Raw genomic sequence first — 27,565 nt, 5'->3', positions numbered from 1 at the left:
ATAAAAGAAAATCATTTGTATTGGAATTAATCATTGTAATTTCTGTTCACACTTCAGTTCAAAAACAAAATTAAAAAGAGTATTTTGTTTTCGTTTTTTTATAAAATGTTAATTTTATTTTTAATACCTACTACGCGCGGGTTTTTGTTTAACGTTTTTGTTACTCATTTTCTTTTTGAATTACAAGTATATTTCAAAGATCATATGGTTTACTTTAAAAAATCTTACAATTCTTACAAGTTCTCGATTCGTTGTGATTCGACAAAAATCATTAATTATATATTTACGCAATTAATAAGGAGGGAAAAATAATAAGTTTAGATAATTGCGAAGGCACTTGCAATAGATTTATGTGTTGTAGATAAATCTGGCATTAACTGCAAGTGCTAGGCAATTTGTGTGTTTTAAATGTTAGTTATCTTAAAAAGTTCTTGGAACGAAAACGAGTTGTCAAATTGTTTATCTTCTTTTTTTTTTACTATTCAACGAATTTTTATATATAGTAAAAAGTTTATGGAGGCGGCAGCAGTAGGCAGCGCTATTGTTCACATTGTTGTTGCTTTAAGGGGGCGTGGTTTGATTTATTTTGTTGTTTTTTTTTTGTGGGGATTCCCATGGCTGTTGTTCTATGCCTTAGTCTCAACGGCCGGCGCCGATTCCACTTTTGTCGCCGCAGCAGCAGCAGCAGCAGAGGCGTTGCCGCCAGCCGCCTTCTTGCCCTTGCCCTTACCTTTGACGGGTCCCAATGGCTGCGCAACCAGTTCCTAGAGAGAGAGAACAATGATGAGTACCCCAGCTAAAGAGAGGATTACTATGATGTGGCTTACCTTGAGCTCGGCTTGCGCAATGCTGTGCTCGCTCACATAGTTGTCCAGCTCGAAGGGAATGCCCGTAACCAGATTGACGCCGTTGGGCATGAGGAGAACCGTGTGCTTGAACTGCGCCACAATCTCAGCTGCAAAGAAATTAACAAGAGCATATATTATTTATTTACAAAAATAAATCATTTTTCAGAGGACCCCATGTAAAAAATAGTATATCTGGTATTTTTTATTGATTGATTTAAAATCCATCCTTTTCTAGAAAGTCCTATCAATAGTATAACTGGCATTTTATCATAAATCGAAGTTATTTAATTATTTATTTTGTAGCAATGGCATGTTCAGACCGAGGCCATAGAACTAGTGGCAACTGCTGAAGACGCCAAAGCCTTTGGAGCTTTGTTCTAGCAAAATGTCTGGCCGTAGTTGGCAGCTCAAAGAGTTGACACCAAATCCGGAATTAAGTTTTGCCAATGATACGTGCATAAAAAAAAAGGAATCTCTGTACAGAGAGGCACAGGGGACAGAGGGGACTTACAGGGCTTCTCGTAGAGCACTTGGAAGGGCTCAATCATCTTGTGGGAGACGCACTCGACGACGCCCATGCGCGCTTTAGTTTCCTCCTCGAAGCTGCGGATGTTGAAGGGCATGTTGCCGTACTTGGTTTTCACCTCAGCGAGCAGAGCACGCGATGCCTTCAGTTTAAGCATATAGTTCTCCTCCGATTTCTTGTAAATTGATACCTTTGTGTCCTTCTCCCGTCCCTAAAATGCAAGTAATTAAATGTTAGCAAATGCGAACATATAATATTAAATCAAGCAATGATTTTGAATGCGTTCTCAGATCTCATAATCTTGCAATCTTCGGGCCAACAAGAGCGCAACTCGGCAGCTGACTTGGGCCGAGTTATTTCAAGAAGCTCGCCAAGCGCACAAGACGCTTCCAAGTCAAACTACTTTCTCTTGCCTTTGTCAATCCTCAAGCGCGTGTTTTTAATCATTGAACAGGTTTAAAAAAGAGTTGATTTTAGGGAGAAGAGAGAGAGAGAGAGAGAGACAGGAGAGAATGCTTACCACTCCCTCGCCACTGCTGACAATGACATCGATGGCATACACCTCGTGAGTCTCGAAGTTGCACTTCTCGTGCTCCTTGCGCTGTGCCTCGCTCGGATTCTGTATGATCGTCTTCTCGCCATCGATCTTGAATTGCTTCAGCTCGTGACTCAACATACCCTCAATGGGTTTGCACTTGTACGACTCGCTGATTTGTTGCACGGCATCGGTGATTGAATAATTCTAAAATTGTAAAACCAAACATACAATTACATACATCGCCAATCTAAAATAGTAGCTTATAATAATAAATAATAACAATCTTTTTTAAACAACTATAATAAACATTTAAAGTTGTAAAGATATGTTTCCAATTTTTCTTAGTTAACAATAAATTGATTTCGCATTTAAGTTTGACTTTTTAAATTTTTCTTTTAACATTTTATATTTTCAAATTAACTTTTTCCTAACTTTGGTATAATAACTAAATCAATACATAAATAGTTAGAATTGTGTGCAATTGTAAAGACCGAACATTTCTGGGTATTAAACTCGTTCAGTTCACGAAATTGCCGCATTTGATCTCCGCAAGGCGTTGAGCTGTTCTGTGCCAGGTTTTGAATTTACGGCAACAGACAATCCGTTGCCTGCAGCAGAAGAATAACTACAGTCCGTCAAGTAATTGTTTTGACACAGACAAATTCTTAAATATAAACCAAAAGTAACTGAAATAATATACAAAACAAAACTATTTTCTGCACAATAAAATTTGTGAAATTTTTTCCTGGTTAAAATAATTACTTGACTTACTGTATAATTATTTAATTAATCGATAATACTATCGAGACATAGTATTATTATATTTTATGAGATAATAAAGATCATATTCAGTTATTTTAAAGTTAATTGTTCATAAATACTTTTAAAAGTATATATTAATATTAATTTGATATGTATAGTTTCTAGTCAAAATATGAATAAGATCATACTATCGATGCTATTGTATTTTTCGTTGTCTATCGAACATTGAACTCTGACAATTTGCCAGCTCTAGAGATGGAAAACTATTGCTGGGAACAATACTTACGCTGGAACCGGACTTCAGGAGACGCAACGCCGCCTGGGCGGCCCAATAAGCGGCGAGTATGACGTCAGCCTGTCGTCCGCTTATCTTCTGACCCGCAGTGGCATCCACAACAATTGTGTGCGCGGCGACAGCAATGAAACCATCAATGTGCGCGCCCAAATCACTGTAAAAGAAAATAAAGAGAGGGAACAGTGACAGAGATAGAGAGAGTTAGTGGTGCAAAAGCACAGCACTGTTCCCAGTACTGTCAAAATGACAACACAGACTGAGAGCAGTTGCTGGATAAGCTGAATCTTGTATAACAGCTTTATTTGTATAACACTTACATTTTAACCACATCGCCGGCTTTGAGCGTGTAATCCGCATCATTTTTAGCTGGCGAAAAGTGACAGACACAATTGTTGACCGACAGACATGTCGGAAATGCGATACCCTTCTTCAGATCCTTTTCCTTTTTGTATACCTGGCGGGGAGAATGGTGGAGTAAAATGACAGCTCATTAAACAATTAATCAAAATTATTATAAACAGTTGACAGTTGGCCAAAAACAAGTTGTATTCATTATTAACAAGTTGACGTATTACCAACAACAACTGTACTCAGTCTGCATTCAACAGTGTTGCCTTAACAGCTTTTTTTCTTTACTAAAAGTGCAACTGCGAAAAAAAAAAAACCAAAAACCACTTGCAACGAAAATTCTAGATTTTTCCAAAAATTGGATATGCTTTTATATCGCTTAATTTTCTAACTGGCTTGCCAAAAGCTGGCAGCACTGTTATAAAAGTAATAGTTGGCACTGTTGCCATATCAGCTATTTTATAGCTAATTAATTTTAAAATTAATAGCTGAAAATTTGACTGGGAACAGTTTTTGTGAATGCGTAATAATAGACATGGCTGGGAACAATTTCTTCATTCGACTATATAGACTGGAAAAAGTTTTTGTAAATGCGTGACCTTGTCAATGAATACACCCTGTGCGAGAAGTGTCCTCAGATCTCATAATCTTTTGATCTTTGGGCCACAAACGCACACACACACACGCAGGCTGCAAACGAGGCGCCAAAACGCACGTGGAAAATGGAAAGTGGGAAATGGAAGCACGCGGTGAAGCAGCGCTGCCAGCGCTTGCAACATCATGTTGTATGTTGCATGTTGTGTGTTGCACACGCTGTGGATCCTCAAGTTTGTAAGGTTTTAATCAGCGGACTTGTTTTATTATTATTAATTAAACTTATACTCTATTAATTGTTTATTATTTACTCACTTTGCCGGTTTCTTCAGTCAGCAGATTGTCGCTCTTGGTGCAAATTTCCCGCACGGAGGCATCCACAACGCAGAGTCCAATCAGCGTTTTCAGTGTTTCTAAAATTAAATAATTTACATACATATAAAAATCAAGTTATTTCGAGTTTTCGTCAGCAACGCGTGGCATTTTATAAAGCACAAAATTAGCATGTCCATTTACTTTAATTGCAATTGAAAACGGTTTAAACTAGTTATAATTAGTTATAGTTGAATTACTTGCAATATTTTACATTTTTTAGATGTCATCAAAAATTGCGACACCTGAAAAGTTTGAGGTTAAGCACGTTATTGCTCTCACTTTATACCGCGTACAAACGCCGCGTGGCGACTTCGGCGACTGCGACGTCAGCGTGAGCGTCAACGCCGACGTCGCCTCGTTGGCTCCATTGTTGTCGGCTGCCGACGACTACGACGACACAACGCAACGCAGAAAAGTTCCAGATTTCACTTTTCCCCACTTTGCAGCGCATTTATTACACAAATTCCTTGATTTACTTACTGTTTACAATTTCGCCAGCCAATTTGTATTTGGTAACAACCAAATCCTCAGCAATGGTCTTCTCGGGCTCCTTTTCTACGTCTGCCATTTTTAAAATGAAACAATAAACGAGCTGCTAAATCACGAAATGATGTTTTTGAGCACTGTTGCCAACCTTTTTGAGGAAAAAATCGCTGTTTCTGGCTGGAAAGCAACCGAAAAATAGCTGCAAAAAAAAAAGCCCAACTGTCCGTGTTTACTAGTGTTGGGGAAACACAGCTCATTTAGGTGAACAAGCTCACTTGTTCTTTTGTCTGAAGTGCGTTAACTCACTCAGATTTAATACATACATGGAACTAAAAATAAAAATATTATGATAATATAATATTGTAAAAACGAATGCAAAATTAGCTAACAGAATTAAGTGAAATAGAAAGATCACTTCAGTGAGCCACTTTTGTTCTCTCACTCATGAACAAGCCAACACTAGAGTTGGCATTTCTAGAGGTTGGGAGCCTTAATCCAAAAACCGGTTGGCAGACTTGGATCGGTATTTAGGGTTATCATAACTTGGGTAATTTTAAAAGTATGGCAGCACTGCGCAAGGGTAATATATCGTTAAATATTTATCGTTTATACTATCGAGTGGTCATCAAAATGAACACAACAAACCAAATTGATATTTTATTTTAAACCAACATAATTTTTAAACGGATCTGTGACAATTGCTGATGATGTAACTAAAAAGAATTAAAGAACAAATACGATGCAACAATGCGAGGGTAAACGCGTTGCGTGGCAATAATTAAGTAAAGCAAAGAAAAGAAAATTGCAACTGTGATAAACACATACAAACAAACGCACATTAAGTAATTGACAAGTCAGTAATAATGGCCGGTGATAAGCAAACGGGAAGTGGACACAGCCTTATCAGTATCAATAGCAATAGCAACAACAATAGTAACAATGAGACGACAACAGCAACAAATGCTTTCTCTCCTCCCACTACCGCTCCCCCTTCTCCACAGCGTAAATCATCCGCCTCAAAGTCGCCGCCACAGGAATTTCGGATTCTCTGCTTTGATTTGACTTTTTACAATCGGACAACACAGTTTCTATTGAGCTGCGCCGGCGTCTTTATACTCTACATTATCTATGGCTACCTGCAGGAGCTAATCTTCACAGTGGAGGGATTCAAGCCATATGGCTGGTTTCTCACACTGGTGCAATTTGGTTACTACATTGGATTCGGTTTGCTGGAACGGCGACTGGAAGCCTACAGCTCAAATGGAGGGAGATTGTGGAGTGTGGAACCCGCGCCACGTTGCATTCCACTGAGAACGTACTTTGTGCTCGCTGCTCTCACGCTGGGCACAATGGGATTGTCCAACTCCAGTCTGGGATATCTTAATTATCCCACGCAGGTAGGCTTGCCGATAACAAAATATACATTTATCGATCAATATTTGAAAGCGATAATATACAGTCAGCCCATTATTTATTCGTACACTTAATTTAAATTTAACTATTGTAGGCCAAGTTTTCAAGTTATTAATATTTTCAATAATGTAAACTCCCTTAAAATTGTAGGTGATCTTCAAGTGCTGCAAGCTGATCCCAGTGCTGGTGGGCAGCATCCTCATCCAAGGCAAACGCTATGGACCCCTGGACTTTGCTGCAGCCCTGGCCATGTGCATTGGCTTGGCCTGGTTCACACTGGCGGATTCACAAATGACGCCCAACTTTAATCCCCTGGGAGTGGCCATGATATCGGGAGCATTACTCTGCGACGCCGCCATTGGCAATGTCCAGGAGAAGGCGATGAGGGAGCACAAGGCGCCCAGCAGCGAGGTGGTCTTCTATTCCTATGGATTGGGATTTGTTTATCTGTTTGTGATCATGTTGCTCACCGGCAATTTCTTCAGTGGATTCGCCTTCTGCTTGGCGCATCCGTGGGAGACCTTTGGCTATGGCTTCCTCTTCAGTCTGTCGGGGTATCTGGGCATTCAGTTCGTGCTGGCCTTGGTCAGGAGCAGCGGTGCTCCGTTGGCCGCCACGGTGACCACCGCTCGAAAGGCCGTGACCATCGCCTTCTCCTTCCTGCTGTTCAGCAAACCCTTCACCGTGCAGTGAGTACAACATTATAATCCTCTGATTTTCGACCGATTATTTTTATGGCAGCTATATGATATAGCGGACCGATTTGCATCAAATTTGGTCAGAATGTATAATACCAGCCCAGATGTATATTGTGTCAGATTGGTTGAGATATTTCAAAAAACCAAAAAGTTTTTTATACTAAAACTTCATTTTCAACATATCGTTCCTATGACAGCTATATGATATGGAGGTCCGATCCAAAAATAGAAACAAACTTGATTTAGATAAAGAATAAGTGTTGAAACTAAATAACATGATAAAAAATCAACTAATTATTCTTATTTTCAATATTTTCCTCGAAATTTAATCGGTTTCGTCCCAGTTCTAATCTCTGATCTCATAAACTTATTCTCTTACAGATATATCTGGTCTGGTCTGATTGTTGTGCTGGGCATTTATCTCAATGTCTACAGCAAGCGGAATAAATTGACGTTCACGGATTTGCAGCACAGATTCAAGCAATTCAGTGCTAGAATTTCACGTTCACCGAGTCGCAAATTCCTTATTGAGGTCTAAGGATGCTGTGTACCAAATAAACTCCTTAATTTTTATTTTAGTCGAATTATAAAAGGAATATTTTATAAGCAAGCTATGTACTATACTTAAGTATAAATAAAGGAATATTTTATAAGCAATCCATACACTATACTTAACTATAAATAAATCATTTTGAAAATAAATAATATTGTGGGGTGTCAATATTTTTAAATAGTTCAATTTCGATAGTATTTCGATTAGAAAACGATTTTTGTCAAGAACATCGATATCTAAAAGCGAATTCAAATTAGTCGCGTTTCTATTACAACTTGAATGTGTTTCCACTATATCGCAAAATATTATTATAAAAATGTATTCGAAAAACTTCACTTAACAGTATAACAAAATATTAATATTTTTATTTATTTACTTACAGTTAAAAATATGTATCGATATATATAGTTTTATTTGTTATCAATCGTATTAAACTGTTATCTATCCATGTCAAGCTCCATGACGCACTTGAAGAGATCCTGTCGCTCCTTGGCCGATTCCGTTTGTCCCATCATGCGATCCAGAAACTGTCGCTGGTGTTTGATAATAAACTTGTTGCACTGTATCACGGTGGCACCCACATAAAGAGTGCGAAATTTGGCGCGCACATCACCAATCTGGAAATTGTTATCAATATCGATTAATGTAAACAATTTTGCATTTATATGGGATTACTCACCAGTGTTATCAGTGGCAATATGCTAGATACATATCGTTGTCCGCGATGCAGGCAACGTATGACTGCAATCTTTGTACGCTCATTGCAGTATTTCACACGAAAACCGTGCTCCAAGAGTCCCAGTCCATAAACTCCGTAAAATTTCTCCACATTTTGCAGCAGACACTTGGACAACGTGTAATCGTTCAAACGCAGCGTTTGCATCGGCGTTTGTGGCACAATTTGCACGGCAATATAACTGATAAGAAAGATAGTTGGATATAAATAGCAATGTCATAAATATAAACATTTGCTTGATTCACTTACCGATTTTTAATGCGCACCATTTTGTAAACAAACCACGACACATGCTAAGCGTTGCCAGACTGTTTACTAACATGTGCTCAATTTTTGTAAATGGCAACGCTGTCAATTGATCGTGAACAGCGAATTGACCTTGAATGCCGAGTGCAAATTTGTTGAGAGAGTGCGAATGAGAGCGTGAGAGAGTAAAGAAATTTGCGCGCGCGCAAATTGAGTGATTTGAATATTTGATTAAGTTAAGTCGCACTTGCAAATTGCAAACGGGTATTCAGTTTGTGTTTGACAGCGGCAGGTAGTGTACCTCCCGGTGAGTTCTCTTTTTAATAAATAAATCAGTTGTGTTGACAATGTCCACTAAAGTGCATACTTTTGTTTATAATTAATATGTTTAAATAAATGAGTGTAACTGCAGGCGGCTTAAGATTACACTATAAGTACTTCAGTCTGGCTGCTGGCACGTACAGTGTGTCAAGTAATTGTTTCAACAAAGACAAAAAATGTAACATATTTTATTTTGAAAAAAAGTGCTCGAATAACTTAAAAAAACACAAATATTTTTTTAAATTTCCCAAAATAGATATATTTGATGTAATTTTTTTTTTGAATTGTTCTATGAATCAGACAAGAGTAATTAAATAAGTAATTAATTAAAAATATTATTTTTCCTTTTCAAAATGCAAATTCAAATATTGCAGTTTCAGTTGAAGAGAAAGAATTGACCTATATACCCGTCAGTACGTCGAACAGGGTAAGAGATTTTTCCAAAAAAAAAAAACCGGTTTAAATGCCACAGACTCTGAAATTGTTTGTATATCTCTTATCAGTCAGTGTCGAACATTCGTCGAGTTTGGTTTAATAACATTTATTTGACCGCCAACATGTCGAAGTCAAGGTGTCCGGATGCGGCGTACTTTGTGGGCGTGGACGTGGGCACGGGCAGTGCGAGGGCAGCTCTAGTTGCCGCCGATGGACGAGTCGAGGAGCAGGCGGTGGAGGCCATCAAAACCTGGACACCAGAGCCACATTATTACGAGCAATCCTCTGAAGACATTTGGAATGCAATCTGCAGGGTTGTCAAGGTAATAATGCCCCTCAATGAGACGTGTTTGCTGATAACCTTTCAAGCGTCGCATCATTACATTTAATGACTGCGATTAGATTAACCTAATTGCGGTTTTTGGCCCAGTATTAAAAAGGTACAAAGGCTATTGCGTTTGTGAAGAAGACAGGTCAAAACAAAGGGGGGGACCCTTACCAACCATGGATAAGATAAAATATAAAATTTTTAAAAAAAAAAAAAATTTAAATGCAGAATGAATTTAGAGTCCAAATTATGCCCAAAATGACATTCCGCTTGAAAATCGGTTAAGTTTTGCCAAAGTTATGACAGTTAGAAATTGGTCAAGCCTCGGACCTAGCAACTTTACAAGTCAAAATTTTTTTTAATTTTGACATGATTTTTTACAGAAAAATGAAAGTTCTCAGAATCAAGTTTCAAGTGTTGTTTTATACTAATTACGATATAAGGAGTTGATTAAAAGTGAAAACTTGAGATTTAAAATTTTGAATTTTCAAAATTTCAAAGGGGGGACCCTTAGCATCAAACCATGGCCATGATCGAAAAATATAAAATTTTCTAAATAAAAAAAATTTAAATGCAGAATGAATTTAGAGTCCAAATTATGCCCAAAATGACATTCCGCTTGAAAATCGGTTAAGTTTTGTCAAAGTTATGGCAGTTAGAAACTGGTCCAGCCTCTGACCTAGCAACTGTACAAGTTAAAATAATTCTTAATTTTTATAGTATATGATTTTTTGCAAAAGACAAGTTTCTGGTGCTGGGCTTTTGACAGTCGATCAGCTCTAACTTGTTTATTTGATTTTAGCTTGTTATTGCCGGTGTGAATAAACAGCAAGTGAAGGGCATTGGTTTCGATGCCACCTGTTCACTGGTGATCCTCGGTGAGAATGGAACACCATTGACAGTGAGCAGAAGCGGATCAAGTGAGCAGAATATTATACTCTGGATGGATCATCGGGCTGAGCAGGAGACGGCTGAGATAAATGGCGGCAAGCATCCGCTGCTGCAGTACGTCGGGGGACAGGTGTCCCTGGAAATGGAGATACCCAAATTGCTCTGGTTGAAACGTCATCTGCCCACAACTTATAAGGGCATTTGGCGAGCATTTGATCTGCCAGATTTCCTCACTTGGCGTGCGACAGAGGTGGATACTCGTTCCCTCTGTTCCGTGGTCTGCAAGTGGAATTATGATGCAGCGGCTTATAGTTGGAATGAAGAGTTTCTACGTGACGCGGATCTGGAGGAGCTGACGCGGGAAAAGTTCTCAGCACTTGGCAGCGATGTGCAGCCACCGGGAAAACCTGTGGGAAAAGGCTTATCCCAGCGAGCTGCCTCCGAACTGGGCCTGGAAATGGGCACCGTGGTCAGCACATCTCTCATTGATGCACACGCTGGAGCTCTGGGCATGTTTGGCTGCCAGGCCGACAAAAATAATAAGGTACCTTATACGAATTCCGAATATTATTGTAAGAGTTGCAAAATCAAAGAAAAAATACTTGGAATAAAAAATAAGAAAAAAGGTTCAGAGAACAAAATAATAAGTAAATTGAGAATAGAAAAATACATTTTTTTTTAATTTTTAAATTATTTTATGAAGGGACAAACAAGTTTACAAATTAATTTAAGATATAATTCAAATACAAAAAGGCTAACAACCGATTTCTGTCTACATTGTATGAAAAAGAAACTTATGAAGATCTAATTGAGTTTTAAAATATATATATGTACAAGGTACTCTAAAGTTTTATGTTCCTTTTTAAAAGTATTTTTTAGAACCTTAACAAAATATTAAAAAGTATTAGAAAAAAGTATATTCTTAAAAAACTGTCGATTTCCCAATTTTGTTCTCCTAGTTTTAATTTTTAAACAACATTTGTTTTAAAGTTTTGCTATTCTTTTTCTAATTTTTTCGAATTTCCTAAAGGGAGTTAAAGACAATGATGATGTCCAGGGCAAAATGGCTTTAATTGCTGGAACCTCCACCTGCCACATGAGCATCACACGGGATGCTTGCTTCGCCCAAGGTGTTTGGGGTCCTTATCAGGATGCCATTATACCAGGATACTTTTTGAATGAAGGAGGTCAATCAATTGCCGGACATTTGCTCGATCATGTGCTCAAAACACATGAATGTTACTTGGAGTTAAGCAGTAAACTAGGCGGAGATAAGTAAGTATAGTTTACTTACTTGTATATATATATTTCATATAGATTTACTGCATCTTTTAGATACATTTATCAGCATTTAAACAAGCTACTTCCCAAGCTGGCGGCTCAACGTGGTCTCAGCAATTTAAACTTCCTGACGCAGGACATCCATGTTTGGCCGGATCTACATGGCAATCGTTCTCCTGTCGCGGATGCCACGCTGAGAGGCATGGTAAATGTGTAAACATAGTTGTATATAATTTAATCTCATCAATTTCCTCTCCTTTTCCTCAGTTAAGTGGCTTGGACATGACGCGTGGCGTGGAATCTCTGGCTATTAAGTATTTGGCTTTTACACAAGCTTTGGCTGTAAGTTAATAATTTCGAGTAATTTTAAACTCATTACAAAAAAAAATATACATATATTACTTAAAAAAAAATGAGGCTAAAATAAAAATTAAACTAAGAAAATTGTTCAGATTAAAAAAATTAGAAAATGGAAATAAGAAAAACATTCAGAGTTCATAAATAAATAAAACCTATTTGATTAGTATTAGCAAAAGTAGCTTTGATATTTTCTCTGGTTGAATTTTCTTTAGTATAGTAATTTACATTTTTATTTCGTTGTACGCTATTTACATTTATTATATTATAATATAAAGGAGCGAGATCCAAATAGGAAAAATTATGTCTCTACTCAAATTAGTAGACGAAAATCCAAAAAACAAATTTTATTTGATATTTAAAAAAGGATTCACACAATATTTTTATGTATTTAGACACTTTTTAATTCTAGATAACTCTAAATAAATGTTTAGTGGTTGCTTTTTCTTTTAAAATTAATTTTTTAATTTAAAATTTTTAAATTTTGGTCAACTGCTCTTTCCATTCAGTTGACATTAAATAGCTGAAATCAAAAATACTTTATTAAAAATCTTGCGAATTTCAAATAAACATTATTGCCTTTCCAATGTTTTTTTTGTTGTCCTAATTTTAATTTCCTAACAATAGTATTGCTCACTTCAATTTAAATATTTTGGTATTTCTAGTATTATTTGTGAAAATTCCAATGAGGAATTCTTTCGTTATTTATTGATAATCAACCTCTTCTTTAGTACGGCACTCGTCACATCATTGAGAATCTTTACCAGCACAAACGTAGCGCTTTCCAGACGCTTCTCTTTTGCGGTGGCCTGGCCAAGAATCCGCTCTACGTGCAATGCCATGCGGATATTTGTAATCTGCCCGCCTTGATACCCGACGAGCAGGAAATGGTGCTCGTGGGTGCCGCCGCCTTGGGAGCAGCTGCCTCCGGCCACTACGACAGCCTGGAGGTGAGTCGAGAACGCTGTCAGCTTTACAAATTGAATTAATTAGCAACTTCAAATTTAAATAGAGCGCCTCGAAAGCCATGGGTGGCACTGGACAGTTGCTGGAACCAAATCCCGAGACTATGGAGCTGCACAATCGAAAATACAGGGTGTTCCTGAAGCTATTGGAGCATCAACGCCAATACAGGGACATTATGCAGGGGGAGATTTGACCTGGGAATCCTTTTTTTAAGTCTGTATTTTTTTTTTAGAAATATTTTTCAGAAGATAATATCAATAGCTATGTATATATTTGTGCGATATTTGTAACCGCTGTTTTTACTAGAGATGAGTTAATTTTTACTGAATTTAATTCGATGTTTTTGTGGATCGATTACTGATCCTAAATAAAGAATCTCATTCTACTTTTCTCAATATTTGATGTTTTCAATGGCGATTTAATATTTTCTCGATGTTCAGTTTGCATTTACATTACTTTAGTAAAGTCCTCATATTCCAAGTTCCGCATAGCTGTTTATATTATCGATATTTTTCTATGTCAAAAATATCAAGTAAAAATAATATGTGTTTCATATCGAAATACTATCGATACGGATATTTACAAAAATATGTACACCCCTAATGAACACGTTAAACGAATTTTATGAATTGTACAACTGTCGAGCAATAAACACTAATGAGACAGACAGAGAAGGAGAGTTACAGGTACAGCTGATCTGACTTGACTTTGGCTTGATTGGGTTTAAGTTTATGGTTCACAATTAGGCGATAAATGCTGCTGCCTTTGATTCGATATTGCAGCGACAAACGGGACAGGTAAACTCAATTTTCTGGGCGCAATCCTCGCAGAGACAAACGTGTCCACAGGGCAGCAATATTATCTAAAAATTATTAAATAAATTAAAGATCTCTTGCAGCATTTTTAAAGGATCTTACCTCTTTGGGATTGGTGGAGCAGACCACGCAGAGTTGATCCTGTGACAGGGTATGTGGTCTGCTTCTGGCACGACGCTCCCTGCGCTCCGATTCCAGCCGATTTCGTATCTTTGCCTCCTCACGTTCCTGTTTCTTGCGTCGGTAAACCTTGCGCACTATTAGACCCACTAATACCATAGATATGCTGCTGCAGAGCACTATCTTGAAGCTAGAAACAAAAATGTGCATTGAGATATGGTTTGCCGTTAAAGTATCGATATGTCAATATTTCGATACATATTTAAATTTTTTATATCAAGTAAAAATATTCTATTTATATTGAAATCTTATCCATATTGATGCATTTAAGAATAGATTTTCTGTTTAAATATGAATACATATCATTCGATATTTTTAACACAAAAAATAGCGTAGAAATATTTTAATATATCGAAATATTTCCGATATAAATTTTTTTAAATATCAGAATACTACTGAATATTGCTTACACTTACAGCATTGATGATTTGGCATCCTCGAAGCGTTTGATCAGCGTGGATTTGGTGGCGGTGGTTAGAAAGAGAGGTCCCTGCTTGGAAGGCTGCATGCGCAGCGTCTGTCCGTCCATTTCCAGTTCCCCGATGGCCGTGAGAAAGCTGCCATCCCTCAGAACCTGCTCCGTGGTCTGCAGTCCCTTTTGTCGGACGCCCGTGAAGAAGCCAAAGATATGATCGAAGAAGGACAAAGTTGTGGACTCGTAGTTATCATACACAACATCCACATCCAAGACGGCCGCACTCATAGCATCCACAATCTCCACACCGCGCTCTCCGTTGCGCAATTCAAACGGCATCTCATTGGCGCTCTCGTGAATTAGTTTCCGCTGCTCCGCCCAGAATCCGGCAAAGGCGCGCATTACACGATGTTCGTGCAATTTCACGATTTGCAGCACGCCGCTTACACTGGGCACAAACGAGCTGCGCAGCGGAATACCAATGGGAGTCACTGTGCCGCGTATGACCGCATATGGGATTTTCTTGTCCTGTTGTCGTCCCACAATCGACTTTAGCTCCTTATCAATATTAAATTGTGGCGCCTCCTGTGAATGAGACGAAAACAACAACAACAATTGAATTGTTATGATTATGATTATGCATGCATCTTTCTGTGTCTCTCTCTCTCTTACCCGCAACACCCTTGCCGTGTTCTTGTAGTGCACATATTCCCGCACACAGAGCCCCAATATGAGTAAGTCCACACCAAGTGCCACAGATTCGTGTATAAAGTCCATTATAAACAGATAAAAATAAATTTAAAGCTATTTTATGTGAGTTGTGTGTCAGTGTGACTGTGCGTTGAATACACTGCTGCCAACTTAACTATTACATAGCTAGATCTGGCCATTTTCAGAATTCGTTTGATAGAAAAATTTCAAAACTGATATTAGTTGGAAATCTGGCTATTTTAAATATATATTCAGCAAAGTTTTGCTATTAATATTTTTGGTAAAACTGTGCAAATCTGCCCACAATAACAAAGACAGAAACAGTTTTTGTTAACTTTAAATTTTCCAATTTGGCCACACGCGATCCATACGCGTTTTAATTAATACTGATTCAGTATTTTTTAATTACCATCAGCTTGGTATATTTAAGTTATAAAATTAGTCGATAATTAAAATACCATGACGCCTATTGGTGTAATCGATATCGATTTAGTACTTTACGAAAGTATCGTTTGCTTTGGCGCGCGCTTTTGAAATTTGCCTGTTGCTGCATATATATTGACAGTCTGCTTGCGACAATTAATATCAAATTGTAGCGCAAACGATGCTTTTAACAAGTATCGAATTGTAATTGATCTTTTTAAATTTATAATTGCGTTTATTTTGTACAACTATTAAAGTTAACTTTTGCTTAAAGAAACGCTATGCAAATATTTGATATTTCTAAGTGAGTAAACAACTTTTAAGTGCTTCTATGTTTGTCAGACAATTACATCTTTCAATTGCCGTTAAGCTAAGAAAGAATTTGTGGCAATGTTCAATGTTTTGTGTGTAAATATGAAGCATTTTAACCATTACTGTGGCATTCCAATCTTTGTTATTGTGGCTGTAATCTGACTTTCGCAAGATGTTGGGCACATAGATACACACGCATACAGACACACAGATATACAGACTGATAGACAAGTTATTGATATAAAGACTAGCTCTCGTGCCAAGTGAAAGAGTTGTAGATAACTTTACCTATATTTGGGCTATGATTCAAACTTCCTCTTGTGATTCCCAGCCACGCTATCAATTCAGACAATTGGAACACTTTGCAGCTATTAGACGTGCTTCAAATTCTATTAGTGCTATTTTTTACGTTTGTTCCTAATATGTTGATGTCCTTGGATAAGTTATTTTGGAGCTTGGTGAGTTTTGCTGCAAATAATAGGAAAATTTATTTAAGTATATTAAGTTTGTGCTAAGTGTGTAACTGATAGACCCTCTTAAATATATACTTTAAGTCAAGTAATTGTTTTTAAAAATTTTGTAAAAAAAAATCAAAACACAATTTTCTTAAAAGCTTATCAAATTTGATAAAAAAAAACTTTTCTTAGTTGGGTGTTTTTTTAAAATTGTTTATATTTTATTATACCTTGGGGAAATTGGTGTATGTGGGTTCATAATTTATTAAAAAAATCACAAGCCATTGGAATATTTTGAAAGTTTCTTGGGATAACGATACCACTTCTCAAAAATCGAAATAATCCTATTTTAAGAACAGTTTTAAAGCTTGAGACGTGAGTAAGTAAACCTCGGATTAATTTTTGTTATCAGATTATATAAGAAATTTAAAATTAACCAAAATGAATCCATTACAAATTTCAAAATATTCAAAATCTGAGGTCTAGACCCCCCAAGTTTGTTTTAAATTTTTGACACTCCCCTTCCGCCCCCGCAAATCGCGAAAAACCACCACACCAACATTTTTACAGAAATGAACGATATATATTAATATTATCTATTATCCCACTTAATCGTAGGAAGATCGGAGAAGTAGAACGGCAGTAATAGCTAACCAAATTTATTATTTATATGCAGAAGTTTTTATTAGGTAGTAATCTCTTTGAAGTACTTAATATATATTGAAAGGTATTTTTGTTAAGTACGTGTATTATTATAATTTATAAATATATTTTCAACTCTTGTAGCTGCTGCTCAATGTGATGACGCTGATTTCGAGCGCGACGGTCACGACCCGAATTGTGCAGCCGCGGGAGACGAGCAGCTGCGAAGGACGTCAGACTCCTGGCCCGATCTGCGAGTCCTGCGAACTGTTGGCCACCTGTGTGCAGCATTCCAATGGCTGGGTGAATATACCCGTGGAATCGTGTGATGTGGCCAATGGTTACTATTGTAATATCCGTTTGGGAAGCTGCTCCAATGCAACGGGACCGTGTCATCCGTTTGGCATTGAGGGCAACTTTCAGTGCACATCGCAGGGCATCTTTCCGGATCCGTACGATTGCCAGAAGTATCACATGTGCTATTTCCTGGACATTGTCCTGGTGGCAGCTGCCGTGGATTGTGGCAATGACAAGGCATTCGATGCACGCACTGGACAATGTTCCTTGACTCTGGATAGCCGTGTTTGCAGCCAGCCACAGTATAAGTGTCCCCATGTGGGTTACGTGGCAGCCTGGCCAACGAATCCCAACATCTTCTATGTCTGCAAGTCGACGGTGAATCAGAATGCCGAGGATGCAGTGGTCACCTATCCTTCACTGCATCGCTGCAATGATGGCGAAATCTTTTCCGATTTCGTCTGTCGTCCTGGCAACCATTCCCTGATACCCTCGATTGCTCCTCCCCTCAGCGTGGATCCCAATGACGATGGCGTCAATGTCAATTGTGAACATGTCGGTCTCATGGCAGATGCCAATAATTGTCGCAAGTATTATTTCTGCAATGCCATAAATGGACAGATCAGACACGAACAGTGTCCCGAGGGAACCTATTACCAACCCCAGCAGTCCGCCTGCGTGCGAGGATCCTGCTGAAAAATAAACTACAAATAATAAATTCCAATCTTAAAAAAAAAAAAATATATATATATGTCAGTTCTTTATTTTATTTCACGGCCTGAGAAATTTGTAATTTAATAAAAAATAAATATATTGAATAAAAATATTTCAATTTTGCTACTAATCTAAATTCAATATTTTTTGATTCTTATTATAAAAAGAAAACAACTTTTTCTTTGGAAAATATTTTTAAGCTTAAAAAATAATATAAAACGTAAAATTATTTTATGAATTACTATAAAATATTTTCCACACGTCTGAACAAATCAGACGTTGGCGAAACATAAAATATACCATTATATTGTTGTAAAATGTAAAAATTTTTGATTCAATACATATAACTTTTATTTGAAAAAAAAAACTATAAAAAATTTCAAAATATCCATTTTTTTAAAATAATTTTTAGTTTATATATTCAAATGTCATAAATATTACAGTCTCCGAATGTTTTTTGTTGTTGTAATTTGATCAATGATATGGGATGCTGTTTTCTTTTATTTATAAATATAAATCAGTTCCAAATTTTTCTGTTTATTTTTAAGTTAAAGAGGACTATCTTTCTAGATAATAAACTTACCAAAATGTTTATATTTATTTCCTTTAAAATAAAAGTCAGCTTTATTTTTTGGGTAAAGTTAGGGAAATAAATGTATTATTCGAAAATATCACGCAGTTAAATTTTAAATATAATATTAAAAAAAAAAACTGGACACCTTTAAATGGGATCAGGTTTTCTATTTGAATTCTATTTTTTAATGAAGTAGATCAGTTTTATATATTTAATTTCTTAATTACTTAAGTAGCTTGTAATTAAAAAAATAACATTCTTGAAAAGGCTTAAAAAAATAAAAATTACAATAAATCATTAGTTTTGATTTTTATTATAAGCTCTTAAAAAAACTGCTTCTAATTAATTATTCCTATTGAAGAAATGCCTTATATGATAATGATAATTTTTGTAATACAACTTTGAATGATTAGGTTTGAAAAAGTGTAGATATTAATTGAAAAAAAGTTGTCTTGAGGTTAAACTTTTCCGCTGGCAATTTTGGCTGTTCATTGTTTACTGTTCACTGTTCACAATTATCTTTTAATTATGCGTTTTACATGCAATGAAAAATGCTTATCTTGGCCTATTTAAGAGGTAGCTTTGAGCCCTCTCAGTCAAAAGACTTTTGAGATGAAGTGTGTCGAGTTGTTGCTGCTGCTGTTGAGTACTCGTACTTTAATTGGTTGCCAGGCCAATGCACTGTGGAACTCTAGCATTATGGCCATTGATTCCGCTGATTTGGTGAAAAATCCTTGCCAGGATGTCCAACTAGCTGGTTTTATTTGTGTGAACTGCCAGACTTTGGGTTTCTGCAGCTATGTGAATGGCAAGTGGCAAACTGTGGAAATGTCCAGCTGCCAAACGGATCGTGGTTTCTATTGCAGCGATGAGGAAACCTTTGGTTGCACCTGGCAGCCACGTTGCAAGGTTCCGGTGCGTGGCAAGTTCTATTGCCAAGGTGCTGGCATTTATCCCGATCCGTACGATTGTCGCAGCTATCACGAGTGCAGTGCTCAGAATCTGGACACTCCACATCAGTGCACCAATGGAGCTGCCTATTCCCTGACCACCAACAGCTGCACTTTGCCCAAGGACAGTCCACAGTGCCTGGAGAAGCAGTATACCTGCGATAAGCTGGGACAGACAGGTGCCTGGAGTGCCAACAGCAGTTACTACTATGTCTGCCAGAGTGAAAAACAGGGAGATCTGACTGTCTTCTATCCCCTCATGATGAGGTGCAATCCTGGCTACGTTTTCAATAATCACAGCTGTGTCTCTGCCAGCAAGATCAGAGACAGAGCTGTGAAGATCAAGCCAAAAGAGCAAGTCTGTCAGGTAAGAGTGCTTATATCTATGAAAATATCTATATCCATATGGAAATTTTCAAAAAAGATATTTATCGAAATTTCATTAATATTGAAAACATCAAAATCTAACATATTTCGAAATGAAAAAAATATTCTTATTGATATTTTTATATTCAATCAAAAATCCTGGTTTTTTCAATTGACATTTTTGACAAATAATATGTCACGATAAATAATCGACATTGATCGATATTTTCAAAAATATTCCTAACGTTTATAAATCGAAGAATAATTATTTTTAACTGCTGTTCTTGACAAAAATTATTTATCTACGCTTTCGATTATTTATCGATAGTTCATAAAATGAGCGATATTTTTCGATATCAACATCGATAATATTTCTATCTGAAAATGCATTTTTATTGATATTTAGTCAACTTTAATCCAAATTATAAAATAACAATATCGATAATACTTCGATTAAAATTATTTCGTTAATACTTTTGAAAATATTAATAGATTTTTAATTAATAGATCTACAAGGGGTGAAAATATCGATGACAATTCGATATGAAAGAGATATGACATTTAATATTTATCGATATTTAACCCTGTTGATATTTTTGAAACGTTTAATATTGGAAATATTTTGATATTATATTTATCGATATTTTATTAAAAACCCTACGAACAGAATGGTACACGTTATCCCACTGAGAATCCCAATGCCTATTTCACCTGCCGTGAGAGTAAGCTGGTCTTCCAAGCTTGTCCTCTAGGCTACTACTTTGATGTCGCCGAGAAGTCGTGTCTTAAGAATACGCAGATCTGCCAGGAGGGAGAATATTATCCGGCCATAAACAAATATGGCTTCAATTACTGCATGCAGGGAAAACTCGTCTATCAGAGATGTCCCATTAAATATTACTTTGACTCCAAATTCAATGCCTGTCGCATGCTGGAGGAAACCTGCAAGAACTTTACAACTTCTCCGGCGGAGACTTCCCATGGTTTCTACATGTGCATCAAGGGAAAACTGATCTACGATACGTGTCCTGCCAATGCCATCTACTATGATGAAAATCTTGATGTTTGCATCACGAATGAATTTATTTAATCGAAAATTATTGGTGTAGAAATGGAAGAACTTTTATTGTTGTATCTTATAAGATAAGTTTCTCTTTCTTTGCTATTGATTAGTGGAAAGCGAGGAAAGAACTATCAAAGACTCTCCGTTTTTTTTCACTTTAATACCTGAGGAAATAATCAGAGTACTTCCATAGCTACCATTTTATCTTTCATTTTATAAATATATTTTAATTATTTCGCAGCAGTATTTTGATATGTTTTATTTATTATACTATTGGGTCTAATCCAACCACAGATTGCAAGATACAACGATGTTTGCAGGGCTGAACATTCCCTTGAATTATTATTAATTATGCCAATTAATTTTTATCAAGATCGCATATATATTAACGGAGTTATGACAGTTTTAAGTTGTGATTCACAACATGGGCGCCTAAATGTATGCACTGTTTTTATACTGTTCTTATTGTTATTCTTCTAACTCTTTTACGACATTAAAGCCAGCATAAACTAGCGTAGTTTCTCCATAAGAAGACTGTATAGAAGTGATTGTGATTTAATTTAAGTTTTAACTATTAATTGATTCAAATTCTAATCGCCAATCTTTTTGGGTTATCAGTCTAAAAATTGCAGATTAGTCTGTAGCCTTGAGTGCCAAATTTTATCAATTAATATGAATCTTCAGGGGAACTCTTGTGTCTTTCGCAATTTCTTTTAATTATTGAGTTATCTAACTAACAGTTGCAATTCTAAAAAAACTGCTTATCTGTTCAAATTCAATCCGTATTCTTATTTAAGGTGTAGTTTTGAGTAGCTCTCAAATTCAGTCTGTAGAATGAGTTCTTTCAAGTTGTTGCTTCTTTTCGCTGTCTACGTTTTCTGTGAAGTTTTCACTGTGAATGCGGAAACTTGTCAGAATGGCAAACTCTATCCGGCGGAGACAAACAAAGGGTATTATTACTGCGCCAATGGAGTGAAGAAATATTCTGAATGTCCGGGTGAAAATTCCTACTTCGATGTCAACTTCTCTGCCTGTCGTTATGGAAAACCTTCGTCACCGCCTTCGTCTTTACCGGAAGAAAATGCAGTTGTATCCGGCAAATGCCAACGTATTGGTTTAATCGGAGATTTAACAGATTGCAGTCGATTTTTCCACTGCGATGCAAAAGGTTTTGATTTGAAGATTGGCAACTGTCCCGATAATCACATCTTTGACTTGGTAAAATTATATTGTGTCATCGGCAAGTGTTAAACTTTGGACAACAGGAATTACAAATTAAGTATTCAAATTTGTATTTAATAAATAAATAAATATGAAGGAATATGATGTTTAAGTTGTTAATAAACTTCAGTTCTTAATTAAAATTCATTTTTTAACACTTTAAAACATTTGCTATAGTGAAAATTAATATATAAAATACCATATAAACAGTTATTACTAAATCTTTTTTTAATTGCAAAATTTAAATTGTTTACAATTATTATATTTGATATTTATTATGTAACAATTGCTTACGATGTTTATAGAGAAAGTTTAAGTTAAGTTTTTTTTTTATTTAAATTTAAGCTTGTGACTTTAATAAATAAAATATATAATAAAAATAACACTTATTTACGATTTTTATAGACAAAAATTTAAAAATAAGTGTTGTTTTATGACTTTCCGAAAATATTTAATATTAAATTTAATTATGCAATTGCATGCAAATTTAAATTAAAATGGAGTACTTTTTAAATTTGATTTTGCAATTACAAAAAATTTAACTAAAAAGGAGTATTGTTTAATTTTGATAAATAGTTAAAGCATTGCAAATTTTATTTACATTTTGCAACTATAAAAAAATTAAATTAAAAAGAAGTATTTTCTAAATTTGATAAATTTGATAAATAAAATAATAAAATAATAATAAAATAACATTGAAAATTTTATTTTAAAACTTATAACAGTTGCGATCTAGTTCGGCAACTTTATATTAAATACAATAACAAGACTTAAAGAGTATGAAGAAAAACTTAATCATCGCATTCGCGCACCACAGGATGCAGGACAATGGAGGCGCCATTGCAACCTGTGCGATCGGAGATGAAGTCGTGGAAATTACTTTCCAGTGCCCACATGAAACGCTTGTGTCCCGGCAGCACCTGTGTGGAAAGACGACAATCCCCGCCGCGTTGCACCTCCTGCAAATTGGAGGCCTTGAAGCAGGTCTCCGAATCCCACAGATAAATGTCATTCTCTCCCTTGTATCTGAAGAAGAGCGAGGTGCCTCCGTCGGCACCTAAAAGTACAGCCTGTTTGCCATAGGGCTTGGGTCCCACATCAATGATGGAGCCAGCGCCCTGACCGACTCGCAGATACTCTCCCTTGATCGAGTAGAGTCGCGACGAGCTCAGGTAGCTGAAGAAGAGTGTGGAGGTGCCATCGGGTTTGGAGGTCAACGCCACGTAGAGCACATCGTTGGTGGGAGCTGTCGCTCTGGGCAGGACAATGCGATAGGATTTGTTGCCAGTTATATCATAGACTAGAATGCTACGTGCTCCAGCATCAGCTACATAGCTGTTAATGTGGAAAGAGTGTATAAAAGAGAGGTAGAAATTGTGAAATCTTGTTAAAATTCAATTGGAAAACAATTTAGCTGCCATTTAGTGACTTTCTTTGTGTGCCTATCAATGAAACATTCTCTGATAAGATTACGATTCCAACGCATTCATTTGGTTGCACTTGTAGTAGAAATTTTCTTTTTCTTAAATAAATTAAAGAGTTGAGTCGTTATAGCCAAGTCCAACTGCACGTCTATTTATAAGTCAACTAGTTTCTCCCTTTTTAAGATATCTTAATGAAATTTCGTACAGATTAGTCTTTTTACCTTAGACATTATATATGTTGAAATCATCTGGATCAGATCACTATATCATCTAGCTGCCATAGGAACGATCGTTCGAAATTCAAACTTTAGTATGAAATTTTTTTTTGTTTTTTGTTTGTTTTTTGTTTTCTAACTTTTTTATTAAATGATATTTTATAGATCCTGAGCAAATTTGACTAAAATCAGATCACTATATCATATAGCTGCCATAGAACGTTCGTTCGAAATTCAAACTTTAGTATGAAAAAGTTAGATTTTTTTTAGGAGATATCTTAACAAAACTCACGATCTGTGTATTTGGTAATGTTTTTTATACTCTGACCCAATTTTTTGAAAATTCGATTACTATATTATATAGCTGCCATAGGAACGATCGTTCGAAAATAAAACTTTAGTATTAAAAGTGTTTTTTTTAGAAGATATCTTTACAAAACTCACCACCTGTGTTTTTGGTAATGTTTTTTTATATTCTGACCAAATTTTGTGAAAATTCGATAACTATATTATATAGCTGTCATAGGAAGCATTGTTTGAAAATAAAACTTTAGTAAGAATAACTGTTTTGATTTTTGAGAGATTTCAACCAATCTGATAAGATATGTATTTAAGGTTATCTTACACATGCTAACCAAATTTGGCTAAAATCGGTTGACTATATCATATAGCTATCATAGGATCATTCTGTTAAAAATCAATTTTTTGTATATAAAACATTTTGAAATTTTAAAATATCTCATCCCAACTCACATATAACATTTTTGTTATAGTTGGACATATTCTCAATAGGTTTGACTAAAATCGGAATATAATATCATATAGCTGTCATAGGAACCGATACAGGTTAAGGTATATTTTGAAAAACTTTGTTGTTTATTATTAATAAAACTAGTCTATAGTTTCTGTAACTTACACAAAGGGCTTGTTATCCTTGGAGTAATCGACCACGATGAATTGCAGTCGAGATTCGGAGGTAACCAGATCGCTGAGATCAATGCTCTTGACCACCTTGTTATTGGCCGTGTTTATAGCCACGATTTTGGGACTGCAACGGCGAATTGGCTGCTCCAATGTATTCACAATGCCCACATCCAAGGCCCACAATAAACCCTATAAAATACATATATATCAATTAATCAAAAAATAATATTATACTTGTAAATGAAAATGCATTTTTAATTACAAGTAATTTTAAATTGACTCGAGCTTGGAATTTGTCATTAATTCACTTTAATTCATTTCTTTACAAAACAACAACAACAACAACAACAACTACAACAATTTATGCAAATTGTGCACAATGCACAAATAAATAAACAAATGCGACTCAGCACTTGATGTTTTATTGTTGTTTTTATAATTATTATTATTGCTCTTGTTTGTTGACTTTTGTCTTTAGATATTCATAAGTTGACCAAATTCATAAAATTAAATTGCTATTTATGACATTTAATTGTGAGTATGTTGATAGACTAAGAGATACCCTCCAAAAGTTGCGGTTATTAATTTGTGGAAACTCAAAAATATTATATTCTTTACTTAAGAATATAATATGAATAAAGACAAAGTATTTATATATACATAGATTTTTTTTTAAATATTTATCAATCTCTTTTAGTTTAAAAATATGCGAATATCATTGATTTTTTTTTTCAACATACATATAATTTTTGAAATAAATAATTAAGGTTTCACAAAACTCTAAAAACTAAAGGACATTTATATACATAAAAATAAATCTAAAATTAAAAAATATCTTTCCTTAAAGTATCTTGTGTACCCTTTAGAAAATTCAATAGACAAGTTGTTATTAAACTTGAGTTCAACTGATAAAATTAATGATAAATAAAAATTCAGCAATTGCAATTAAATTCATCAGCTTTTTTATAGAGTTCAACGAGTTGCATTTGCCTTGAACTGAAGTGTAAAATGGCAGATTTTTTTTTGGTGGCTTTTAAAATATGCCATTTACATGGGATGCAACTTTATTTTTGGGGCGCTTACACTTGCCACTTGCCAATGAAGTTTATTTGATTTAAAAAAGCAATTTCGTGGTGTCCAGTTGCAAAAAAAAAGTAGAAAATATATATAGCATATATCTGGATGTGAATGCGAGCATGCACTGCAAAAAACTGTTAAAAAATGCGCCACAAGTTTCAGATTTAAAGAAACAAATTGTTTTCCAACGCGTGTGTATAAGTGTGTGTGTCTGGGTGTGTGTGTATGTGTTGGGTACATGGAATATCAAATTTAATGGTCGCTCATATGAATTCTGAATATTTTTTTTTTAATAATAGCAAAAATAAAGAAATAAAAACGAAGAATAAAATTATAGGAACAAAAAAAAGCATAAATTGGAAAAATCAACTATAAAAGTATTGAGCCAATAAAGATTTTATTAATATTTTAAAACAATGAACCACACAATATATATATGCAGACACTACTAGATTGTGTATAATTCTTTATACATGGCTTTACTAAATTTCATTAGTACTAGGAGTTTAACTGAAACTTATCTTAAACTTATCTTACAGTAGTAATAAAAAAAATTTATTTCTAATTTTTTAATTCCGAGTTTTGTTTATTTTTATGTTTTTAAAAAACTATCGCTGATTTTTATTTGGTATTTTGTAGACGCGTGATTGTTTTTTCAACTGGAACTTTTGCTTTAACGAATGATTTTTTCTTAATTTTATTTTTTTATGAAAACTATCACATAATTTCTGTCTAATTTGTAGTATTTTTTGTCGAAATTTAAATACGAATTTAATGTAGACTTTCAAAAATCACGCGATTTTTCATAAAATATTTGTGGTTTTATATTTTTAATGTATTTCTATTGACTAAGCAAATTATTTTTAATTATATCCTGTGTTTTTACTTTCAAGTTAAATATTATTCGATTTTATTTATATTTTTTCATTAAATTTTTGCCTTTTCAATTTATATTGCAAATATTAATTCCTAATTTATATTTTCAAATTAAGCGCTTCAGATTTTTATTCTTTCTAAATTTTTTGTTCAATTTTTGATTTATTATTATAAGTATATTATGATTGCTATATATGACTCTCTAATTTGTGTCTTTCCAATTTATTTAACTAATTTTCCATATTTTTTTTTTATTTTTTTTAATTTTTTTTTTTTAATTTTAGTTTTTATTTAATTGAATTGCACTCACATTGGGATCCACAGCGACATCGACCACAGATTGGAGAGCCTGACAGTTGCCCTCCTCCTGGATGGCCCAGCATGGATATGGGGCAATCTTGGCCAGACACTCGCCCTTCTTCAAATTGACCTTGCCGAGGGTAAAGGGCACGCCCTGTTTGTATCTGGGCAGTGCCACAAATGCCGAATCGCGTTGCAACTGTGCCCGAGTCACGATCACATTTCGGGGCACATAACGACCCGATTGCACATAGATATTCTTGGTAGAATCACAGGGCCAATGCAGATTGCTGCCACTCAGTTGAAAGGTGAGCTCGGCGAGCGGATTCTTATCACACTTGCTGCCGCTGACAATAGAGTTGCTCGAGCTGCCAGAGTTGTCAGCCAGCGAGGAGCTGTAACCAGCCCAAACGCTGGCAATCAAGCCGATTAATAAAACTGGCAGCAAGGCGGCCATTTTGTTAAATAGAATTGTTAACAAAAATTGTTAAGACGACTGAAGTTCTAAATGCAGCTGCTGTTGATTTGATTGTGTAAAACTGTCACAGCGCTTTTCACATTTTATTTATATTTATAGCCCAGATTTGGACACTCGACATTTGACACTTGACTCT

General features: G+C 35.5%; 9 protein-coding genes across 9 annotated transcripts; 5 read left to right on the top strand and 4 right to left on the bottom strand.

The window, feature by feature from the left end:
* Positions 1-455: 455 nt before the first annotated feature.
* Positions 456-4,925, bottom strand: LOC117788443 (proliferation-associated protein 2G4). Its single transcript, XM_034627220.1, has 8 exons — positions 4,767-4,925; positions 4,227-4,324; positions 3,287-3,423; positions 2,961-3,123; positions 1,895-2,116; positions 1,360-1,585; positions 828-955; positions 456-764 (listed from the first exon to the last, which is right to left on the bottom strand). The coding sequence occupies exons 1-8, from the start codon at positions 4,852-4,854 to the stop codon at positions 627-629; spliced, it is 1,200 nt and encodes a 399-aa protein (XP_034483111.1). The 5' UTR covers positions 4,855-4,925; the 3' UTR covers positions 456-626.
* Positions 4,926-5,331: 406 nt separating this feature from the next.
* On the top strand, positions 5,332-7,540 carry LOC117786395 (adenosine 3'-phospho 5'-phosphosulfate transporter 2). The gene is made up of 3 exons (XM_034624614.1): positions 5,332-6,169; positions 6,336-6,874; positions 7,265-7,540. Exons 1-3 carry the CDS (start codon positions 5,636-5,638, stop codon positions 7,419-7,421), a joined length of 1,230 nt encoding a protein of 409 aa, XP_034480505.1. The 5' UTR covers positions 5,332-5,635; the 3' UTR covers positions 7,422-7,540.
* Positions 7,541-7,781: 241 nt separating this feature from the next.
* Positions 7,782-8,538, bottom strand: LOC117786399. Its single transcript, XM_034624617.1, has 3 exons — positions 8,422-8,538; positions 8,116-8,353; positions 7,782-8,053 (listed from the first exon to the last, which is right to left on the bottom strand). The coding sequence occupies exons 1-3, from the start codon at positions 8,439-8,441 to the stop codon at positions 7,874-7,876; spliced, it is 438 nt and encodes a 145-aa protein (XP_034480508.1). The 5' UTR covers positions 8,442-8,538; the 3' UTR covers positions 7,782-7,873.
* Positions 8,539-9,115: 577 nt separating this feature from the next.
* Positions 9,116-13,394, top strand: LOC117786394 (FGGY carbohydrate kinase domain-containing protein). The gene is made up of 8 exons (XM_034624613.1): positions 9,116-9,166; positions 9,243-9,497; positions 10,305-10,937; positions 11,424-11,668; positions 11,729-11,879; positions 11,942-12,016; positions 12,763-12,981; positions 13,044-13,394. Exons 2-8 carry the CDS (start codon positions 9,297-9,299, stop codon positions 13,188-13,190), a joined length of 1,671 nt encoding a protein of 556 aa, XP_034480504.1. The 5' UTR covers positions 9,116-9,166; positions 9,243-9,296; the 3' UTR covers positions 13,191-13,394.
* A 149-nt stretch (positions 13,395-13,543) lies between these two features.
* Positions 13,544-15,262, bottom strand: LOC117786396 (mitochondrial E3 ubiquitin protein ligase 1). Its single transcript, XM_034624615.1, has 4 exons — positions 15,080-15,262; positions 14,409-14,992; positions 13,915-14,122; positions 13,544-13,859 (listed from the first exon to the last, which is right to left on the bottom strand). Exons 1-4 carry the CDS (start codon positions 15,182-15,184, stop codon positions 13,740-13,742), a joined length of 1,017 nt encoding a protein of 338 aa, XP_034480506.1. The 5' UTR covers positions 15,185-15,262; the 3' UTR covers positions 13,544-13,739.
* A 952-nt stretch (positions 15,263-16,214) lies between these two features.
* On the top strand, positions 16,215-17,992 carry LOC117786398. The gene is made up of 2 exons (XM_034624616.1): positions 16,215-16,311; positions 17,095-17,992. Exons 1-2 carry the CDS (start codon positions 16,276-16,278, stop codon positions 17,941-17,943), a joined length of 885 nt encoding a protein of 294 aa, XP_034480507.1. The 5' UTR covers positions 16,215-16,275; the 3' UTR covers positions 17,944-17,992.
* A 1,189-nt stretch (positions 17,993-19,181) lies between these two features.
* LOC117787678 lies at positions 19,182-21,160 on the top strand. Its single transcript, XM_034626263.1, has 2 exons — positions 19,182-19,852; positions 20,519-21,160. Exons 1-2 carry the CDS (start codon positions 19,235-19,237, stop codon positions 20,939-20,941), a joined length of 1,041 nt encoding a protein of 346 aa, XP_034482154.1. The 5' UTR covers positions 19,182-19,234; the 3' UTR covers positions 20,942-21,160.
* A 588-nt stretch (positions 21,161-21,748) lies between these two features.
* LOC117786699 lies at positions 21,749-22,240 on the top strand. The gene has a single exon (XM_034625050.1). The coding sequence runs from the start codon at positions 21,749-21,751 to the stop codon at positions 22,163-22,165; it is 417 nt and encodes a 138-aa protein (XP_034480941.1). The 3' UTR covers positions 22,166-22,240.
* Positions 22,241-22,874: 634 nt separating this feature from the next.
* LOC117787973 (major royal jelly protein 1) lies at positions 22,875-27,408 on the bottom strand. Its single transcript, XM_034626616.1, has 3 exons — positions 26,962-27,408; positions 24,691-24,887; positions 22,875-23,470 (listed from the first exon to the last, which is right to left on the bottom strand). The coding sequence occupies exons 1-3, from the start codon at positions 27,406-27,408 to the stop codon at positions 22,927-22,929; spliced, it is 1,188 nt and encodes a 395-aa protein (XP_034482507.1). The 3' UTR covers positions 22,875-22,926.
* Positions 27,409-27,565: the final 157 nt, after the last annotated feature.

Source organism: Drosophila innubila (assembly GCF_004354385.1).
Source record: "Drosophila innubila isolate TH190305 chromosome 3L unlocalized genomic scaffold, UK_Dinn_1.0 0_D_3L, whole genome shotgun sequence".
NCBI classification, from domain to species: domain Eukaryota; kingdom Metazoa; phylum Arthropoda; class Insecta; order Diptera; family Drosophilidae; genus Drosophila; species Drosophila innubila.
Note: the sequence above shows the minus strand (reverse complement) of the source record. Positions and strands in the feature narration are given on the sequence as shown.

Coding starts and splice junctions, on each gene's coding strand:
- LOC117786398 (XM_034624616.1), top strand. CDS start 16,276: ATGTTGATGTCCTTGGATAAGTTATTTTGGAGCTTG. Junction 16,312..17,094: donor ATAAGTTATTTTGGAGCTTG/GTGAGTTTTGCT, acceptor CAACTCTTGTAG/CTGCTGCTCAATGTGATGAC.
- LOC117788443 (XM_034627220.1), bottom strand. CDS start 4,854: ATGGCAGACGTAGAAAAGGAGCCCGAGAAGACCATTGCTGAGGATTTG. Junction 3,424..4,226: donor TGACTGAAGAAACCGGCAAA/GTGAGTAAATAA, acceptor TCTCCCCGCCAG/GTATACAAAAAGGAAAAGGA. Junction 2,117..2,960: donor TCCTGAAGTCCGGTTCCAGC/GTAAGTATTGTT, acceptor TTACAATTTTAG/AATTATTCAATCACCGATGC.
- LOC117787973 (XM_034626616.1), bottom strand. CDS start 27,408: ATGGCCGCCTTGCTGCCAGTTTTATTAATCGGCTTGATTGCCAGCGTT. Junction 24,888..26,961: donor ATGTCGCTGTGGATCCCAAT/GTGAGTGCAATT, acceptor TGTATTTTATAG/GGTTTATTGTGGGCCTTGGA. Junction 23,471..24,690: donor AAGGATAACAAGCCCTTTGT/GTAAGTTACAGA, acceptor CCACATTAACAG/CTATGTAGCTGATGCTGGAG.
- LOC117786395 (XM_034624614.1), top strand. CDS start 5,636: ATGGCCGGTGATAAGCAAACGGGAAGTGGACACAGCCTTATCAGTATC. Junction 6,170..6,335: donor ATCTTAATTATCCCACGCAG/GTAGGCTTGCCG, acceptor TTAAAATTGTAG/GTGATCTTCAAGTGCTGCAA. Junction 6,875..7,264: donor AGCAAACCCTTCACCGTGCA/GTGAGTACAACA, acceptor ATTCTCTTACAG/ATATATCTGGTCTGGTCTGA.
- LOC117786699 (XM_034625050.1), top strand. CDS start 21,749: ATGAGTTCTTTCAAGTTGTTGCTTCTTTTCGCTGTCTACGTTTTCTGT.
- LOC117786399 (XM_034624617.1), bottom strand. CDS start 8,441: ATGGTGCGCATTAAAAATCG. Junction 8,354..8,421: donor ATGGTGCGCATTAAAAATCG/GTAAGTGAATCA, acceptor CTTTCTTATCAG/TTATATTGCCGTGCAAATTG. Junction 8,054..8,115: donor TATTGCCACTGATAACACTG/GTGAGTAATCCC, acceptor AACAATTTCCAG/ATTGGTGATGTGCGCGCCAA.
- LOC117786394 (XM_034624613.1), top strand. CDS start 9,297: ATGTCGAAGTCAAGGTGTCCGGATGCGGCGTACTTTGTGGGCGTGGAC. Junction 11,669..11,728: donor AGTAAACTAGGCGGAGATAA/GTAAGTATAGTT, acceptor TGCATCTTTTAG/ATACATTTATCAGCATTTAA. Junction 11,880..11,941: donor ATGCCACGCTGAGAGGCATG/GTAAATGTGTAA, acceptor CCTTTTCCTCAG/TTAAGTGGCTTGGACATGAC.
- LOC117786396 (XM_034624615.1), bottom strand. CDS start 15,184: ATGGACTTTATACACGAATCTGTGGCACTTGGTGTGGACTTACTCATA. Junction 14,123..14,408: donor GATGCCAAATCATCAATGCT/GTAAGTGTAAGC, acceptor TTTTGTTTCTAG/CTTCAAGATAGTGCTCTGCA. Junction 13,860..13,914: donor GCTCCACCAATCCCAAAGAG/GTAAGATCCTTT, acceptor AATAATTTTTAG/ATAATATTGCTGCCCTGTGG.
- LOC117787678 (XM_034626263.1), top strand. CDS start 19,235: ATGGCCATTGATTCCGCTGATTTGGTGAAAAATCCTTGCCAGGATGTC. Junction 19,853..20,518: donor CAAAAGAGCAAGTCTGTCAG/GTAAGAGTGCTT, acceptor CCCTACGAACAG/AATGGTACACGTTATCCCAC.